General features: G+C 39.3%; 2 protein-coding genes and 1 pseudogene across 2 annotated transcripts in view; 1 reads left to right on the top strand and 2 right to left on the bottom strand.

Annotated features, from left to right (window-relative positions):
• Positions 1-19,521, top strand: part of CHD1L (chromodomain helicase DNA binding protein 1 like) — a 164,878-nt gene that overhangs the window by 39,063 nt on the left and 106,294 nt on the right. The window lies entirely within an intron of this gene.
• Positions 3,591-4,234, bottom strand: LOC116642059 (annotated as a pseudogene).
• Positions 6,081-19,521, bottom strand: part of FMO5 (flavin containing dimethylaniline monoxygenase 5) — a 29,713-nt gene continuing 16,272 nt past the window's right edge. The window contains exons 4-9 of the mRNA XM_032420153.1: positions 18,986-19,148; positions 18,049-18,191; positions 14,847-15,046; positions 10,981-11,333; positions 9,305-9,377; positions 6,081-7,413 (exon numbers count right to left, since the gene is read on the bottom strand). Coding sequence (XP_032276044.1) covers positions 7,068-7,413; positions 9,305-9,377; positions 10,981-11,333; positions 14,847-15,046; positions 18,049-18,191; positions 18,986-19,148 — 1,278 coding nt within the window. The 3' untranslated portion in view covers positions 6,081-7,067. The remainder of the gene's footprint in view (positions 7,414-9,304; positions 9,378-10,980; positions 11,334-14,846; positions 15,047-18,048; positions 18,192-18,985; positions 19,149-19,521) is intronic.

Genomic DNA, 19,521 nt, shown 5'->3' with positions numbered 1-19,521 from the left:
GTTTTTTGTTTGCAAATTCCTTTAGTTTTTGTTTGTCCTGGAAGCTTTTTATCTCTCTTTCTATTTTCAATGACAGCCTAGCTGGATATAGTATTCTTGGCTGCATATTTTTCTCATTTAGTGCTCTGAATATATCCTGCCAGTCCTTTCTGGCCTGCCAGGTCTCTGTGGATAGGTCTGTTGCCAATCTAATGTTTCTACCATTGTAGGTTACATATCTCTTCTCTCGAGCTGCTTTCAGGATTTTCTCTTTGTCTCTGAGACTCGTAAGTTTTACTATTCGATGTCAGGGTGTTGACCTATTTTTATTGATTTTGAGAGGGGTTCTCTGTGCTTCCTGGATTTTGATGCCTGTTTTCTTCCCCAAATTAGGGAAGTTCTCTGCTATAATTTGCTCCAATATACCTTCTGCCCCTCTCTCTCTTTCTTCTTCTTCTGGGATCCCGATTATTCTAATGTTGTTTCATCTTATGGTATCGCTTATCTCTCGAATTCTGCCCTCGTGATCCAGTAGTTGTTTATCTCTCTTTTTCTCAGCTTCTTTATTTTCCATCATTTGGTCTTCTATCTCACTGATTCTCTCTTCTGCCTCATTTATCCTAGCAGTTAGCGCCCCCATATTTGATTGCACCTCATTAATAGCCTTTTTGATTTCTACTTGGTTAGATTTTAGTTCTTTTATTTCTCCAGAAAGCGTTTCTCTAATAACTTCCATGCTTTTTTCAAGCCCAGCTAGTATCTTTAAAGTGATGTATCTGAACTCTAGATCTGACATCGTACTAATGTCCGTATTGAGTAGGTCCCTGGCAGTCGGTACTACCTCTTGTTCTTTTTGTTGAGGTGATTTTTTCCATCTTGTCATTTTGTCCAGAGGAGAATAGATTAATGAGAGAACAAAATGCTAACAGGGTAACAACGTTCCCAGAAAATATACTCCAAACAAATCAGAAAAGACCTGAAGCAGTGGGAAAAGAAAGGGAAAGAGAGAAAAAAGAAAAAGAAAAAAAAAAAGGAAAAGAACAAGATAAAGATAAAAACAAACAAAAACAGAAAAAAACAAAAAAACCAGAATGTGATCAAATATGATCAGACTGGTATAGATCAGTGCCACACACTAGATTTTGGGTGTATTTGGTCTGTTAGAGGAAAGTGCCTCCCAAAATTTTAAAGAAAGAAAAACTTATATATGTACAAAAACAAGGGTTGATATGATGAAGGGATGGAATATGACTGTAAAGATGAAAATTATAAAAAATTTTATAAAAGGAATTGATAAGAAGTTGTTTGAAAAAAGAAAGAAGAGGATTTAAAAAAAAAGGGGGGGGAGAGAATGTGATCAGGCAGGGGAGTAGAAAAAAACCATACAATAGAGATTTAGGGTATATTTTGATCTGTTAGAAGAAACTATCTCAAAATTTTAAAGAGAGAACAACTTATATATATATGCCAAAAATACGGGTAACTACTATGAAGGGATAGAATATGACTCTAAAATTGAAAAATAAAAATGAAAAATAAAAATGTTTTTTTTTTAAAAAAGGGATTGATAAGATGTTGGTTGAAAAAGGAAAAAGAAAAATTCAAAAAAAAAAAAAAGAAAAAGACAGTTAAAAAAAAAAATTAACTTTGAAAGACTATAGAATCATGGTAAAAAAGCCATGAATTCTATGTGCAGTATTCCCCTAGCGCTGGAGTTCTGCCGTTCTCATTGATCGGTAAACTTGGTCTTGGCTGGCTGTTCTCGTTGATCGTCTGCGGAGGGGCCTGTTGCCATGGTTTCCAAAAGTCTTTGCCGGAGGCGGAATTGCCCCGCCCTTGCCCAGTCCGGACTAAGTAATCTGCTCGGGTTTGCTCTCCGGAGCTTTTGTTCCCTTCAAGCTTCCCGTACAGCTTTGGAGGCTGAGAGTGAAAATGGCGGCCTCCCAATATCCATCCTGGAGGAGCCGAGAACTCGGGGTCCCGCTCCTCAGCGAGCCCCCAGAGAAAAGCCGCCAGTCACTCCCGTCTCCCTGGTCTCCGGCCACACTCCATGTTCACCCGGCCTGTGACCGCGCGTTTCTATCTCTGGCACCCGACCCCGTGTGGAGTCTCCAAACCCCGCAGATCCCTGCAGTGCGCTCCCGCGCCGCTCCTCCCAGGGGAAGAAGGTGAGTCTCCCCGGATCTGCCGCTTGTTTGGTCCCTGCTGGAGGAGCAGTGGCCCGACTGTGCCGCGGATCATGGTCTATGGCAACCCCGAGCTGAGAGCCCGCGCCTGGGCTCCATCTCTGTAGCCGGCTTCCCTGCTCCGATACCTGGGAGCTCTGCCGCACTCAGGCACCCCTGGTCTTTCTGTGACCCCGAGGGTCCTGAGACCACACTGTCCCACAAGGGTTCCACCCCCCGCTTAGCCACCGCAGTGACGTCCCTCAGCGGAGCAGACTTCTAAAAGTTCCGATTTTGTGCTCTGTGGTTCTATCACTTGCCAGAAGTGGCCGACGGAGGCCCCCTCCCCCGCCATCTATCCTCCCGAATATCACCTGGGATTCACTTCTCCGCACGTCCTACCTTCCAGAAAGTGGTCGCTTTTCTGTTCAGAGAGTTGTTGCTATTCTTTTCTTCGATCTCCTGTTGAGTTTGTAGGTGTTCAGAATGGTTTGATCCCTATCCAGCTGACTTCCTGAGAGGAGACGAAATCCAGGTCTCCTACTCCTCCGCCATCTTGCTCCGCCCCCAATAAGCATTTTTAAAAAAATAATATTTCTTTAGTTTTTTTAAATGTACTAAGATTTAATCATTCATAAAAGCTGTAATTTAATCTGACAGTAAAACACAAGAAGTAATATTAGAGTTGGTTTTGTATATTATATATTTTAGCTTTGAAAGCCACAGAAATCAGTTATCTCAGTTTTTTTTCCTATAAAAGACCCATTTTTCAAAGCTTTATGCACAATTTTAAGTAGAATATAAAGACAGAATGATATTTCATAATTTTTAAAATACAAAATGAAGCCAATGACTCAAAAAGTTGTCTGCTATAATGAGTTTGAGGGGAAATTTCATAATCTATATAATTATAGATATAAGTATAATGGTTCAACTTTTTAGTGTTTGACAGGGTGAAATCATGACGAAAAGGCCAATATGAGGGGTGCCTAGGTGACTTGGTTGGGCGTCTGATTCTTGGTTTTGGCTCAGGTCATAATCTTGAGGTCATGAGATCAAGCCCTGTGAAGGGCTCCGCGCTCAGCATGGAGTTGGCTGGGGGTTCTCTCTCTCCCTCTCCCACTGCCCCTCCCCCTGCTCAGCCGGCTCTCTCTCTCTCTCTCAAATAAATAAATAAATCTTTAGAAAAAAGGTCAGTATGAAATCATTTGATTATACTAGCAATATCTAGCATTTAAAATGCATCCATGCTCTTTTGTATGATCATATTAGAGTTAAGTATATTTATTTTCACATCTGTTATAACTGCTATTTCAAAGGAGAAATACTATTGTCTTATTTTCCAAGAGCTATACAGAGAGCATTTGTTTTTTTTCTCCAGAGAATTTGTGGAAACCAATATAAGATTTCAGTTATTCACAAAATGTATAAAACAGGAGAAGCCTGTTCAGATTTAATTTTTGAAGTCTGGAATGCTGGCACTTCCCAGTTAGACACCAGTTCATTCCTGTAATCTGGCCCAGGATTACTGCTTACTGGGGGTCTAAAGCAGCAGACACAACTTCTTTTTAGGCTTCTTCTTTTCCACTGGTGTTTTTCTATTTATCTGTTTTGACCAGGTCATAAAATATCTCATTAATGTTGATCTTTGACTTTGCAGAAGATTCTAAAAAGGCACAGTCACGCCACTGTCATGCTAAATTCTGACCTGTTCTTTGCCAACTATTCCCTCATCTTCCAGGTCACATTTATTGCCAGCCAAAATCACTGAAACATCTTCTGTGCCCTTTACCCATCAAATGGTCCTGTAAGTCATTAAACGTGGGCTGAGCTGTAGTAGAATATGCTTGTGCAAATCCTTGGCCAGTCTTCATATACAAATCCCTCATCACTGTAAATTTCTCTGTCCTGCTGGGTCCAGGATTTCGAGCATACACTTTTGGCAATCTACTTCAACTTGCCTTCTGTGGGAATCTTCTATCATTGGGTCATATTTTTCAACAAAAATTCCGGGAACAAACTGAACTGTCAGAGCAGACTTCCCATGCCTCCTATAAACCAAGGGCCACTAGCTTGTACTCCTGCATCATGTGGTCTGTTTAAATACTGACGGTCTACTCAGTGCTATTGAAGGTGCAGTGAGACGCACACTGTTATATACAGGATGACCACCCTCTGATCCAGTTATCCCACTTCTGGGAATCTATCCCCCCCCCCCGCCCCACCCAGGTCCGGGCCTCCCACCCCAACCCCCCGCAGTGGCTCCTGCTCTGGTTCTGCACAGTGGTGGCAGCAGCGGCTGCACCCCCAGAACACACTCACCCACCTCATATTTGTTACTTAATTTTCTTCTTATGTTCCAGTTCCTATCCAGGATACATTACATTAGGTCATTTATTTTGTTGCTCAGACTGTTTTGCCCTTGGCCATTGTGACCACTTTCAGTTGGCTTCTGTATCCCTTTGAAATACCCCTATCAGTTTGCTTTTTGAGCACTTTCTTAGTTTCTGGCACAACAAGAATGTGTGTGTGTGTGCGTGTGTGTGTGTGCGTGTGTGTGTGTGTGTAATATAATGGGAAATGATATAATGGGAAAGTGATACAACCTTTCAACATAATTAGAAAAGCAAGGTATGGTAAATTAATGAAGATTAGTACACAATCATCAGCAACTAGGGCTTTGTATCTTGAGTTGTTTTTAGTTCAGTTTCCTGTTCATATCTTACTTTTGGCTTGGTTTAGAAGTTAACCAATGATTTTTTTTTTTCGGTAACCTTGCATATTGTAAGTAAAATGAGAGAGTCAATGAATTTAGAATGACACACTTTTTACTTAAAAGAGGAAACTGGGATACTTATTGATATTGTATTATCAAAGGATTGTTCATTTAATAAGCTTACATGTTAAAAGAGGCAAATTTATATGTTAAAAGAAGAAAATGAAAAAGAAGCAAGCAATGTTTAATTTACTTTTGAACTAGAATAATCTGCAGATTGTAAGATACTAGGTCTATTTTTATAGATGATAAATCATCAGTATCACAAGTTTTAGGGAAGGAAAAAGACCTAAGAAGTAATACCATGTCTCAGTTCTCTAAATCTCAAAAGGAATTTCCACAGGTAAATTAGGCCAAATGGCATGGAACTGTGTATAGAGTTCAATGATTAGGAGGAAGTTGTAGTTCTCACAGCTCTGGTTCTCCTATGTGTATTCACACTGGGAAAGATAATACTTTCTAATGTTGTTCCTTGTTCACATTTATCCTTTTGTTAAATAATAGGCAGCAATGCAAAAATGTATTGCTGAACAGTTTATTTATGAATATAAGACTGGCTGGTACATCCAGTATCATTCCTGATGAAATTCGGTGTGCCTAACAGTTAACACTTACTTAACTTTGTGAGACAAAAACAGAACAAATCTTCTACAAATGAGAAAAAGGAATCAACAGCAGTCCTAGGACATAAATGGAAGTCCCTGCTTTTCATTTCATTTGCTCTGTTTTTCAGAACTACATTATATGACATTAAAAGAACTGTTATAAGCAGAATGTCCCTATATTTAGTTAACATCAATCCTATTTATTTATTTATAATTTATTTTTTAGAGAGGGGAAAGGGGAATGAGAGAGGGAGGAGAATCTTAAGCAGACTTCACACCCAGCATGTGAGCCTGCTGCAGGATCTCACAACCCTGAGATCATGACCTGAGCCGAAATTAAGAGTCAGACGCTCAACCAACTGAGCCACCCAGGCACCCCTCAATCCTGTTTGTTTTTTTTTAAGATTTTATTTATTTATTTATTTATTTGACAGAGAGAGAGACAGCGATAGAGGGAACACAAGCAGGGGGAGTGGGAGAGGGAGAAGCAGGCTTCCCCTGAGCAGGGAGCCTGACATGGGGCTCGATCCCAGGACCCTGGGACCATGACCTGAGCTGAAGGCAGACGCTTAACGACTGAGCCACCCAGGCGCCCCTTAATCCTGTTTTAATACATAAATGACCTCTTTGAATACGTACTACTTAGATTCTGTGTGTGTGAGGGAGTAGAGAGGAGAAAGTAGGAGTAAAGGATGACAAATCAAATCACATACATAGGCCATACTACAAAAGTTGGCAGCTACGGATCTAAGACAAAGTCGTATTGGATCCTAATATGGGAACTAAGAGATCAAAAGAAGATAGGACAGCTAACTTAAAATCCCAAATTTTTCAAACAAGTTGAACCTATTGGCAGATGCTAGATTATTAGAATGACCCATGAGCCTAGAAAGCTGAAGAAAGTTTTCTCATTGAAAAAATAAAGACATGCTGCTTAGGGGAAAAGAGTAAAAAGAACCAGGTATCACACATACTAGTGAGTAGCTAGTGAAATAAAATGGTTAAGTGTTTATATATCTTATCTTAGATGTATACAAGACCATTATTTCTCTTATCTGTCAGGAGATATACATTTAGTTACAATATTAAAAAAAAACAAAAGATTGAGCTTCTAATAGAAAACCAAATCCTATCAGCTACAGAATTACATGGAGTCACCCATTTCTTATACAGATATTGACTTTTGCTCCCCACCATAATATTTGATAAATGAAAACAAACATTTATTAAGCACATACCACATGTAAAGAAGTCTGCTAAGGACAAACAAAGATGGCTAAAAGAATACCTGTGCTCATAGTCCAGGGGTTACTAAAAGGAAAAAGTGATGGGTCATAAAAGGAAGGGAGGGAAATCAATATGAATGAAAAGCTAGCATCTCACTCTAGGGAAAAGAGGACAGAGGATTAATGCTTTGGCAAAAGCAATAAAAGTAGATTCCTGGGCAATGTGAAGCTGAGAGTTGTTCAATCTCATCAGATTCTTAAGGCATCTGTAGATCCAATTTTCCAAAGAAAACTAGGGCAATGACAAATGGGACAGCTAAAAGTAGGTCATAAGTATAGCAGAGAAAATAACAGCCAGCATAAACCTGGCCATTGTTATTGTTGAAGTCGTGGAATTACTGCTTTCAATCACTCTAGTCATCATTGGCTTCCTGATACGATCTTCTGTGGTGAGGATAGCTTTTCGGGCTCCATCCCATTTTCCAGGGCCTTGAAGACGATACTGGATTGGAGTGCAGGGTCCCCAAAATAGCTGTACTGCCAATTTCGGGTCAGTGAAGGCCAGAGACAGCAGATTGGGCCTGACGCCCACCAGATCAGCAAGCTCTTCCATGGTATCTATATAGTCTCCCTGAATGGTATGGCGTTGGCTCTCCACATACCTGAAGCAGAGAAGACAAATGCCATGGCCTATCAACAATTCAATCAATCAATCAATCAATCAATCAATCAATTATTCAATGCTTCTGAGTGCCTGTTATTGGCTCCCATATTCGGCTAGGAGCTGTAGAAAACAGAGAAGAAAGACAAGACATTGTCTCCAACCTTATGGACCTTATATAATCTACTGGAGGATAGAAGATAGATACACATGAAGCAGAAAAGAATATAAGAGTTTTGGTATATTGTGTAGTTTTAGATTGCTAAATATAAATGTTAGAAGAGGGTAGTTAAAATAGAGCAATTAGTCCTTGAAGGATGTGGAGGATATATCTGATAGCAAACAGTGAAGTGTTACAAGTCAGGGGAGCAGTAAAATGAAGGAATAAAGTAGGAATGAGTATGGAATATGAGCATGGAATATCTATGGGTGCTACCTACAGTAGACGAGGCATGTTGTGGAAAACAAGGATGGATAGAGAGAGACAAATATAGCATATCCAGATACAGAGGACTCTGATGTTATGAGAGAACTCACCACAAAAATTCTCAAGTTTGGGATCTTCAATTGTTTATGAGGGCAGTGGTAGTGGGCTCCACAGAGCAGGACTTCCCAGGGCCAGTGCTAATTTGGAATACTGAAAGGAGGGGGAGGATGACTCATCCCACTAGAGGAAGTGGCCCTCCAAACAGAATCAGATGGAGTGATAATACTAAGTACAGATTTGAAGAGCTAGAACTTTTTAGGGGGAAAATGTGGTAACAGATACTTGTGGGAGGAGTGGGATTTAGAGAGCTAACTGGTAACTTTTTACTTCCTATAAGGAAAATAAAATAAAGAACAGTAGGACAGAAAGGAAGAGGAAAGCCAAGTCAAATTAATTGAGATTAGATGGGATAACTTGAGGAATCCAAAAACAAGGACAGGAAAAAATGATAGAAAATATTTTGAGGTAGAATTGGTGAGACGGAATTCTAGAGGAACTAACAGATGGCCAAATTGGAATTTATTGAAATGGGACTAATTTTATAGAAATGGGACTAGACAGGAAAGAATTTTGAGAGCTTCTCCTTATGGATATTATGTTGGCTTAAGGGTCTGTAAGCATGCATTTATCCTATAGTAGTGAGTCAAGAGCTGAGTATTCATGGTTTCACAAAAGGGATTCACTATACCAGCCTTGTAGGGTTGTTGCAAGGATTAAATAAACTCACGCATATAGAACACTTTGTGTACATAGATGACCCTCAATAAAGTTACTGGAGACTGCTCACAGTCAGAAGGTAGTTAGACAAGAATAAGTCAAAGGGAAGAGAGGAGGAAAGTTGAAACAGGATAGTTTACTGCCAGAAAAGCAATAATAAATATTATCTAAATCCTTAAAATAACACAAGGAAGATGAAATATAATACAATAAGGGCACGTGGGTGGCACAGTTGGTTGAGTGTCTGACTGTTGGTGTCACCTCAGGTTTTGATCTCAGGGTCATGAGACTGAGCCCTGAGTTGGGCTCCACCTGCAGGGTGGAGTCTGCTTGAGACTCTCTCCCTCTCACTTTGCCCCTCCCTGCTGCGTGCTCGCTCACTCTCTCTCTCTCATATAAATAAATAAATCTTTAAAAAAATTAATGAATATAGTATAACATCACTCTAATTAAGAACTAACTAAGTTGGGGTGCCTGGGTGGCTCAGTCATTAGGCGTCTGCCTTCAGCTCAGGTCATGATCCCAGGGTCCTGGGATTGAGCCCCGCATCGGGCTCCCTGCTCCGTGGGAAGCCTGCTTCTCCCTCTCCCGCTCCCCCTGCTTGTGTTCCCTCTCTTGCTGTCAAAAAATAAATAAAATCTTAAAAAAAAAAAAAAAAAAAAACTAAGTAGAAAAATTAACCACATACCTTTTAGCAATTTCCTCTTGAGCCTTAGTTATTTCTGCTTTCATTTCACTTTGTGAGGGCAATGTCTTTAGCCCTAAAGAGGAAAATCAAAATTTTAAGTGTAAAATTACCTCACTGGGAATAATAATCCTATTAACAATCACTATGCCATGCAGAACTCAAAGAAATACAGGATAATTTTCTGTACCCAAGGAGGTTATAATTCACTAGATCACCTTACCCCATCATCACCACAATATGACATTAACAACAGTAACTTACTCTATTCTACTTTGTCTTTGGAAGATATTTCTCCTATTCTACCTTCTAACCAATACCTTCCTCCTCCCTAACATCATCTTCCTATTTGGGAAATTAAATAATGGACATGAGGAAATAATAAATGGTCCCAAAAGTATATGAAAAATAAAGAAGGAAGTAAAAGGGCAGGGTGGGGGAACCACGCCCACATTTGTACTCTTTGTAATAAACAGGCTTTATACCACAGGGAAAGAAGGAAAAATTCTTGATCCCATTTTATGCCTAAAGTCCTATAAAGATAAGGTTTTTCCTATTCTGCTTGGATTCTTCACAATTTCAGAGGCAGCCCATTCCATCTTGATACGGCAATAGCTGACCAAAAAAAAAAAAAGGGTTGGTGTGTTTGTTTTTAATGTTAAGCTGATTTTGTGCAACCCTCAAAGTTTCACTCCTTGGTTCTGGTTCAACCCTTTGAAGTGATACTGAGCAAATCAGATCCTTCTGCCATGGGACATTCTTCAAACCTTTGAAGGGAACGCTCATATTGCCCCTGAATCTTATCTTCTCTAGGTAAACCTCTCTGGCTCCTTCAGTTGTAGTTCAAATGTCGTTTTCAAATCCCTTAACCATTCTTGTCTCTCTCCTTTTCATGCACCCCAGTTTCACTTTTAAAATATGTCTTTGGGAAAAGTAAAATAAAATAAAATAAAATAAAATAGGTCTTTGGGTATGTGCTGACCAGTTTAGACAAGAACAATTTAAGTTCTTAGAGAAGAACAATTTAAGTTCTAGGATATTATAATTCTTTAATGCTGCTAGAGATAATTAAGCCTTTTAGAAGCTATATCATTCTCCTGACTCATATTTAGCCTATTATCCCAAACCCCAAAGTTTTTTCTCATGTTCTCCTAGCCAAAACTGAAAGAGGGGTTATAAAAGGGGGAAAGTGGGAATTTGAGAGGTTGAATCTTATACATTATGGACTAGTCTTTAACCAGGTCTTAATTTTTGGCTGAAATCAAATCACACCATTTCTATATTTGCTTTTCCCTATAATGAAAGATTACATTCTTTTGCTTCACAAATATGTATCAGTTGTCTAAAATCTAGATGAGTGGATTCTACTCTGGAGTGCCCACTGGAATCAGTGGAGGAATATTTTCTCAGAGATCTTATGTCTGCCCCACTTAGATTTATCAAATAAACACCACCAGGCAAAGCATACCTATTTTGGGAAAATTTCCCAGGAGATTCCAATATATGTCTACAGTTCTAAGTTATTACTTTATGTTCACTCAAAAATAATTTTTGAGCACTGATTTTATGGCAGGCACTGTTACAGTCATATATACTGTTTAGCTATTTAAAAGCAAGAACATAAACATAATTAAACATACCACTAAGTAGTTAGGGAGTCAATTTGCACGGTCACTTACCTTTAAATACTTGAGTGACCCAGCGTCCTTGCAGCTCTGAAATGGGCATAATGGCACCCAAGGGCTGGATCAAGCCTATGATCGCAAGAGTTGGCTTTTCCAGGTTTGGAGGGAAGACCTTTTTATATAGGGAAATCTTGTTTTTGACTACTTGGACAGAATCTTCAAGAAAAGGGAAGGCAAAGGTATAGCCTGTGGCAAAGATGACAGCATCCACGTGGTCCTCCCTGGAGCCGTCATCAAATATGGCAGCCGTTTCTGTGAATTCCTTCACGTTTCCTTTCACCTTCACCAAGCCAGATATTATACGATTTGGCAGGTCATCATTCACCGTTGGATGTTGACTCAGAGCTCTGTAAGTGGTGATAAAGATCAGAAGAAAGAGAAATGCGAGAAACAAAAAGGGGTATCAGTAACATGTCAGTAAAATTCTACTTTGATGGAGGTGGTTAAACAATATGCTAATGGTCTCCCTCTGGTCTAGCCATGAAATTTGGGAAAGCTCTAACGTTTACCAGCTTGGCACAGGTTAGGATCTCAGAGCAGAAGTTGGGACCTGGATGGCATTGAAAGAGAAGACGGGGCGCTTGGGTGGCTTAGTTGGTCAAGCGTCTGCCTTCGGCTCCGGTCATGATCCCAGGTTCCTGGGATTGAGCCCCACATCGGTCTCCCTGCCAGTGGGAGGTCTGCTTCTCCCTCTGCTCCTCCCCTGCTTGTGCTCTCTCTCTCTCTAATAAATAAAATCTAAGAAAAAAAGAAAGAGAAGACGTTGGAGAAGTAAAAGAAGAATGGTCTTATTTGAAGAGTGTATATATGGTTTCTCAAGGAATAGTAGTAATATTCTCAGTGATATGATAAGGCCACAGGCCCATAGATTCTATCCACAGATCAATAGGTCTGGAGAACTGGACTATCTGCATTCTATTGAGTCTCATTTCTAGTTTCAAAGTCCCAAGAGCTAGAATTAGACCATCATTTTCAAATGACATGTATATAGTGATTTATAGTTATAAATTGATTCTATATACCTTCACTTATTTGAGTCTCACACAAATCCAATGAAGGAGGCAGGACAGGTGTCATTATCCAAGTTTAGAGATGAGGAGATTGAGGCCTACAGAAGTGGCTTGCCCAAGGTTACACAGACTAGGATTTTAGAATTTATGTCAAATTGGTTTTCCATGAATTCCCTTGGGAGCCTCTGGGCCTGTTAAGTAGTATTTTCCTAGAGACGACATAGGATAAGACTGCCCCCCCCAAAAAAATAGGGTTTCTAGTGTCTTGGACCTTTCTAAAAATCAGTCTGGATCCTTGGGCCCTTAGTTAATAGGCTCTGAGATTCTCAGCACATCATGTTCAGACAGAGCTGGCCAAGCCTCAGCAACATGGCATTACTGTTACTGGTTTGTTGCATTTAGTTATGCTTTGACTCTAACCTTTAGAGTTTAGGTACAGATTCTGTTCTTATTCTGACCTCATGATTTCATCTTTCTCTCTAAGCTTACTGCTTTTCACAAACAGTACACCATCTACATAGTTGCCTAAGCCACAAAACTTGAGTCTTCTACCTGGTCACACGGGCTTTTCCCTTTCTCCACTTAGTATCTTTAGAATAGTTTTTTTCTATTTTCTATCTTACCTAGACTATTACAATTGTCTTTAGGGCCTCCTGCTCCATCCCCCTTCAGTCTATCTTCTACATCATTTTTGGAGTGTTTGTTCCAAAATGTATTTATTATTAGGTCACTCACTTGCTTGAAATCTTTCAATGCCTCTGGACTCTTCATTCCAAATGTTTTAGTTAGCAGAGTATACAAAGGTTTTTTTTTTTTCTTTTTCTAAATGTTTTATTTATTTATTTGACAGAGAGAGACACAGCAAGAGAGGGAACACAAGCAGGGGGAGTGGGAGAGGGAGAAGCAGGCTTCCCGCCCAGCAGGGAGCCCAATGCGGGACTCAATCCCAGGACCCTGGGATCATGACCTGAGCCGAAGGCAGACGCTTAACGACTGAGCCACCCAGGTGCCCCACAAAGGTTTTAATATACCTGTCTGGTGAGGCTGGAGATGTGCTCAGTCACTCTTTCATCTTTGCCATTTTATTATAGTCTGGCCAAACCAGACAACATGCAAGTCCCAGAGCAAAATGTATTTTTCACTATTCTAAGACCTTGTACTTAGAATTAGAATGCTACTTCCTTACCCCACTTACTTGGCTAGCTCCCATTGTTCCATAAAGCCTCAATTGATTTTGTAACCACCAAAGTTATGGATGCTACAGTTTCCATAACTGGGTGAAATAAATGAGTGAAAGAACACAGTCTCAAAGTATCACCCCACTGATCAAAGGGAAAACATCTTTACAAAGGAGAAACCTGGTAGGTGCCACCTTATCCAAGTGATCAAATTTAACCTCATTAATACAGGATAAATTAATATGATGTGGATGCTGGTGTGATCCACCAAGAAGGTACAACATAACCTATGAATATTTGTGCCAAAATGCTTAACCAGAATATAGTAAAGGTAGGACAATTATGTGAGTCCAAATTTAGAGATTTTCTATAAAACAGTTGGCTCAATTCTTTTAAAAAAGCTTATGTCAAAAAATGGTAAATTATTTCAGATGAAGAGAGACTAAAGAGACCTGACAATTAAATGCAATTGGGTAATACCTGAAAGGATCCTAGATTTAAAAATAAGAGAGCTGTAAATAATATTTTTGGGAAAATTTAGAAAATTTGAATATGTGATATATTAGATTGTATATATAAAATTGTATTTTATCAATGCTGAATTTCCTTGTGGGCACTCTGTTATGTTTATGTGGGAGAATGCCCTATTTCTTAGGCAATATATGTTGAAGAATGAAGGGCAAAGTATCTTAGTGACTGTGACTTACTCTCAAATGGTTCAGGAAAAATATGTATGTATGCATCTATGGATGGATGGATGCTGTATATGTGGGGATTTATCTATTTTCAGAGAGAGAGAGAGAGAGAGAAAGCAAATGTAGCAAACTGTTGATAGGTGAATCTAAGTGAAAGGTATATGGGTACTCATTGTACTTACTATTTTGGAGTAAGTAAATCTGAACATTAAAAAAAATAAAGAGTTGGAAAAAAGCATTTAAAATCAGCCTCTAGAAGTGCTTTCACAGTCTATCTCCTTGACTGTGTGAGGTCTCCCATAGTTCATACCCCCAGAACACTCCATGCATTTATCATACTCTATTGCCTGTCTTCTCCTTAGAGTACTTAAGGTAAGATCCATTTCTCGAGTCTGACATTTATTTCTTGTGTGACCTCAGACGAATTAGTTTCTCAAGGTGTCAGTTTTTATATCTGCAAAATAGAGATTAAAAAAAAATACTTCTAACCTATAGGGTTGTTGTGAGGATTAAATGAGATCATACATGGAACTCATTTAGCAATGTGCTTGTCTTATAATAAGTCCTCAGAAAAGTAAGGTCTTATTATTTGTATTAGTATTACTATTAGGTCTTTAGTCTCTGTATTCTCATGCGCAATATAATGCTTGGCTCATAACAGGTACTCAATGTTTGTGGGATGAATGAATGAATTTTACACTGCCATCTGCTACCATTTGGTTGTTACTGGGCATTGTGTAAAAAGAACTTATATCTAAGGAAATGATCAAATGGTTAATGTCAAGGAGAATCACAGGCTGAAGATTACAGATTACAGTAGATCTTGGACTTCTATAAGGCGCAAAGTAGAAATCTGATCTCAGATCTGTGGATATTCTCCATGTATGGGTAGAAGTAGCTCTATGATTAGCCTGTGTGAACAGTCCTTATTCTTGCGCCTTGGGCATCACTGCCCCACTCCCATCGTGGCAACATACCTGTGTTTAGGCTTTAGGCCAAACATCTTGTGGTCAAACCTTTGGTTCATCTTTTTCTCCAAAAAACTGTTTACTAATGATTGACCACAAATCTTCGAAAGAAAATGTTTATATCGAGAAGAGAATAACACATCAAAAGGATAACCATAGTCTGCTACACGATTCAGGATCCAAGCCCCTCTCCTGGTGCTGAGGAAAACCTGGGGCATGGGGGAAAAAATTGTTTGCTTTTGTCATTCTCTGCTCATAATCCTTTAATACCACCCCACTCTCTTCAAGATTAACTTCAAACTCATTTGTCAGTCTTTTTAGTCCCTGCGCAATTTTTTTTTTTTTATATCCTGCAATTTACCTTTTCAAACACTAAGAATACAATTAAATTAGTACACTCACTGACCAAGAATGTGTCTTTCAATCACCACTGCATTTCTGTTTAATGTCATTATGCCTCCTTGAAAAACCACCTATTTTCTTAATTCTCCAAAGCCTATTTATTGTTAAGATCCAGATAAGTGTGCCTCCTCCATAAGACACCACTGACCATTCTGCTTGACAATTTTCTCTCCATCCTTTGAACTTCTCTAGCACTTAACCTGCCCAACTCTTGTAAAATCAAGGAGCAGTAGAACTGAAAGCAATCAGACGTCATTTAATCTAAAACCCTCAGTCTCTTTTGCCTTTGACATTATTTGCATTATTACCAAAAACCCCTGTTATTTATCATTTATACTGATATTAAATTTTTTACACTTCTGTCTCTGCAAATGTGTTTCCCCCAGGGTGGGAGGTACAGCAGAGACATCTTTCAGTCTCTCCAACACATCATCATTGCTTCTATTTATTGAGAATTGTGACCTGTAACCCACTGTGCCAGGTCCTTTAATCTATATTCTTACTTAATCAATACAACAACCTCTTGAAGTAGGTATTATTATCCCCATTTTACGGATGAGAGGCATGGAGAAAATGAATAGCTTGCCTGAAATCATACAGTTAGTAAGTGGCAGAGTTGAATTTCCAACCCAGGTCTGATGACCCCAAAGCCTGTGCTTGAAGAAGTGTTTCATTGATTATTTAATGGTAAAACTGCAGATCACTAGTAGAACAACAGGAAGCTGGTCAGTTTTTAGGTGTCCTCTGCTGGCTAAAGTCCATGTTCAGAGCTGATAAACTTTTGACATTCAATTACCTGGTGAAAGTATCACTTTCTCTACAAAACTCTCTGGAGATAGTTTCCAGAATTGTAAGGTACATAAGTACCTGCTCTATGGTCTTTTGTCTATAAACTCTCATATAAAAAGGTGACCAGTCTACAGAGGGATAATAATGTACTTCACTCATACATTCTCTCTGATGGTAACCTTACACACTCTGATGATTAAGCACAGTTGAAAGAGCATTTTTGGTCTTAGGAATCACACAGCTTTGTGTGCAGTCTGTATAACTTTTGTTATATAAGTATGTGAGTAAATGCTCAGAGTCTCAATTAAAAGATTCCCTATGTATAAAGTAGTGACAATAATACATCACAAGGCTGTTGTGAGAATAGTGCACCACCTGCAAAGGGTGGGACATATAGTAAACACTCAATAAATGCTTAATGGCTTTCGTCATACTTCTCATTTCAGTTTTCCATGTATACCTTGTTTTAAGCAAACACCGTATTTACAAGTCTGGATTTATATGAAAAAAATGTAAGGAACGTTGTTTTATAAGAAATGGCTGTTTTCTCTTCACAAAAGCGTTTTATCACAAAATTTATTATACTCAAACTTCCTTGATACACTGAAACTTATAGGTCCATTTAAATTTTTTGATCTGCAAACAAATTTTAATAAACACAATTTAATATGTAAAGCAAAAAGTTAGAACCCGGCCATTGAGTTTGTTTGGCTTGCATCAGTGGTGTGCTGGCGTCAGCCCTGCCGTGCAGACATGGTTGTACAGTGTGTTGTCCCCAGGCCTTCTCAGACACAGCCACCTTATCTCCATCCACTCTGGATGCTTCCTTTGGCAATCTACAGTTCCTCAGTGCACGGAAGGCCCAGCTCCCTTATAACTGACCACGTGATAAGCCAGTGATATTCATATTAAAGAAGACTCATGCTTTGGGTCCCCAGCGTATACCTTGCACACTCTTTTATCATAACACCTATACAAATTTTTACCCTTTTTTGTTTATATACCTATTTCCTGATCAAGCTTGTTGAATTAATTTATAGGGCAACATATGAAATTACTTTTGTGGCAATAGATGGGGATAATACTGAGAAGTGTTACTGAATGGAGTTTCTGGGTAAAGGTCATTTAACAAAGTCGTGGCATTAAACTTCTATTTTAAAAAGATTTTAAACATATTTGTGGAGAAACACAGCTTAATTAAAGTTACTGGGAAATGACCAGACACTTACCTATTGCCAATAAAGTTATTCAATACAGACATGAATAACACGATATAAAATGACATGTCTTTTTCTAGGAATTTATAATGAAGACATTTTCTTTCCAGCTCAAAATCTATGCTACAAAAAACAAACAGCTCAGGTCTTTTTTTTTTTTTTTTTAACACTGGAGTGCAAATTTGGAACCCAAAAAACAAAACAAAACAAGAAAACTCTAGGACATAGAAATTGCTTTAGAGTGAATGTCATTCTGATACCTAACTGTATGCAAAGGCTGGGGTGAACTCCTTGCACATGCTACAGCGTGGATGCTTTTCATACCAATATCCACGTTGTCTTTGGAAAGATTAGACTGTTTCTATTTTACATTTGGGGAGTGAAGAGGAAAACTCCCCCACCATCCTCTGAGTGCAAAGCCTTCCGCTAAACCAGTGTGCTTTCCTTCATATGAGAGTGTGGCACTTCCGCTAGCCTAAACAGGAGCCACACTCTGAATGCTGCATTCGACCAAGTTCCCCAGGCAACTGCTTGGTCTTCAAAGTCAGAGGCATACTCAGAAGAGACAGCTGATTGAGATCATTGGGATTCTTTAGTGTGAGGTCAACGGGAATGATGGGAATCTAACAGGGAACATTGGCTCCATCATATCATGGTCATAATGTTGCCAACTGAGGCAATGGAGCCAAGCCCCATGTTTGCCATTGGCACGGATGGGCTATGTGCAGAGGCATTCGTACTCTATGTTGGGTCTACATACTGCTTCCTTGATGAGGCAAAGTAAATAATTTACTGATTCAAACCTGCTTGGCTGTGTGGGAAATTTCCACAGCCAGGTCCCCTCCAGAATTCCCAATGCCAATTATAATGACTCTCTTTCCAGTGAAAATATCTGGATTCTTATAGTCTCGGCTATGGAAGTACTGTCCTTTGAACTTCTCAATTCCTGCAAGAGAAGGGAAAAGAATTATCGGATGAGGTTTATCTGCTATCATTTGTCAAACCATTCATTTTGCTGGCAGTGTGTAGAGTTTAAGCACACATCTCCATATATTCTCCCTTTACTCAGCCGCATGCTTGCCTTTCTGAATATTTTTGCCTATTTTCTTTTCTCACAGTCTCAGAGCAGAACCTTGTGACTTCCTTACCACGGATAGTCTGCTTACCTCAGTATCTGCTTGTATTTTGGACTTGTAGACTCCCAAATCCAAACTGCTGCAGAAAACCTCCTTTCTCTTTTGTCTTTTCATATTTAAATACCTACTCCCATTTCAATTGGAGTACATATGTTTTCATATACTCTAGAGTATACTAGAGTGCTTTTTTTTTTTTTTTCAAAATGAAAATCCAGGTCAAAAACTATAATTAAGTTCTTTAAGTTTTCATTTCTTCCTTAGAAACTCAATATTTGTTTGTTTCCTTGATTGCTGAAAAAGTCTTTATTCAACCTAATACGGATCAACTCCATGTTCTTTCTTTTGCTCCTTAGAAAAACTAAGGTTGTTGTGAAACCAAAGATAGAGCCCTCTAATTTTTCTCTAGTCTCCAAAATTAATGTTATTTCTACCTCCCAAATGGCAGTAATCAAAGTTGCGCCAACATCTTTCAGGGGAACATGTAGAATTAGGATAAGCCTTATCTCATCCTTAGGTAGGAATCACTCAGGCCACAATCCTCCCATTCCTCAGAGATCAGGTCACAGGCATGGCTCAAGGGTTTCCTTCCTTGTAGGCTACTCACCAGGAAAGCTTTCCAAGGGTAAGTGAGCATTGGTGTGATGGCCAGTGCAAACCATGACTCCATCAAAGACATTTACCTCCTTTTCCCCTTCAGATTCTGTGACTACCTCCCATTGGCCTGAAGTGGAGAAATCAGGCTGCTTCCTCACACTGCACACAGTGGTCTGAAAAGAAAAGTGATAGCTACAGGAGACTAACCACAGCCAATACAGTGGACATCTTCCCTGACATGACTCTCATTGCAGAGTGTTACACAAAGGGCTAATATCACATAATAGAGCTCATGCAGCGATACTTGATTTTCATATTCCACACACAAGAACTTCTTTGTCTGGGGCTGTGGTCAGAGTGAGAAAACTCCCATGAGGCAGGCTAAATAAAATAGTTGGCAGGTTAAGGTTGCACTCTCCTCTGCTTCTAGAAAAGTGCAAATTACTCATTCTCTTAGACCATGCCCTAAGATGTCATGAGACACGTGAATAGAACTTAGGTTTCTCCTGTGCTTCTAAGGCACTCCATGCACTAAATGCCTATTCC

This window comes from Phoca vitulina, unplaced genomic scaffold (assembly GCF_004348235.1).
Source record: "Phoca vitulina isolate PV1807 unplaced genomic scaffold, GSC_HSeal_1.0 scaffold2, whole genome shotgun sequence".
Lineage (NCBI taxonomy): Eukaryota > Metazoa > Chordata > Mammalia > Carnivora > Phocidae > Phoca > Phoca vitulina.
This window is presented reverse-complemented; position numbering and strand designations above follow the sequence as displayed.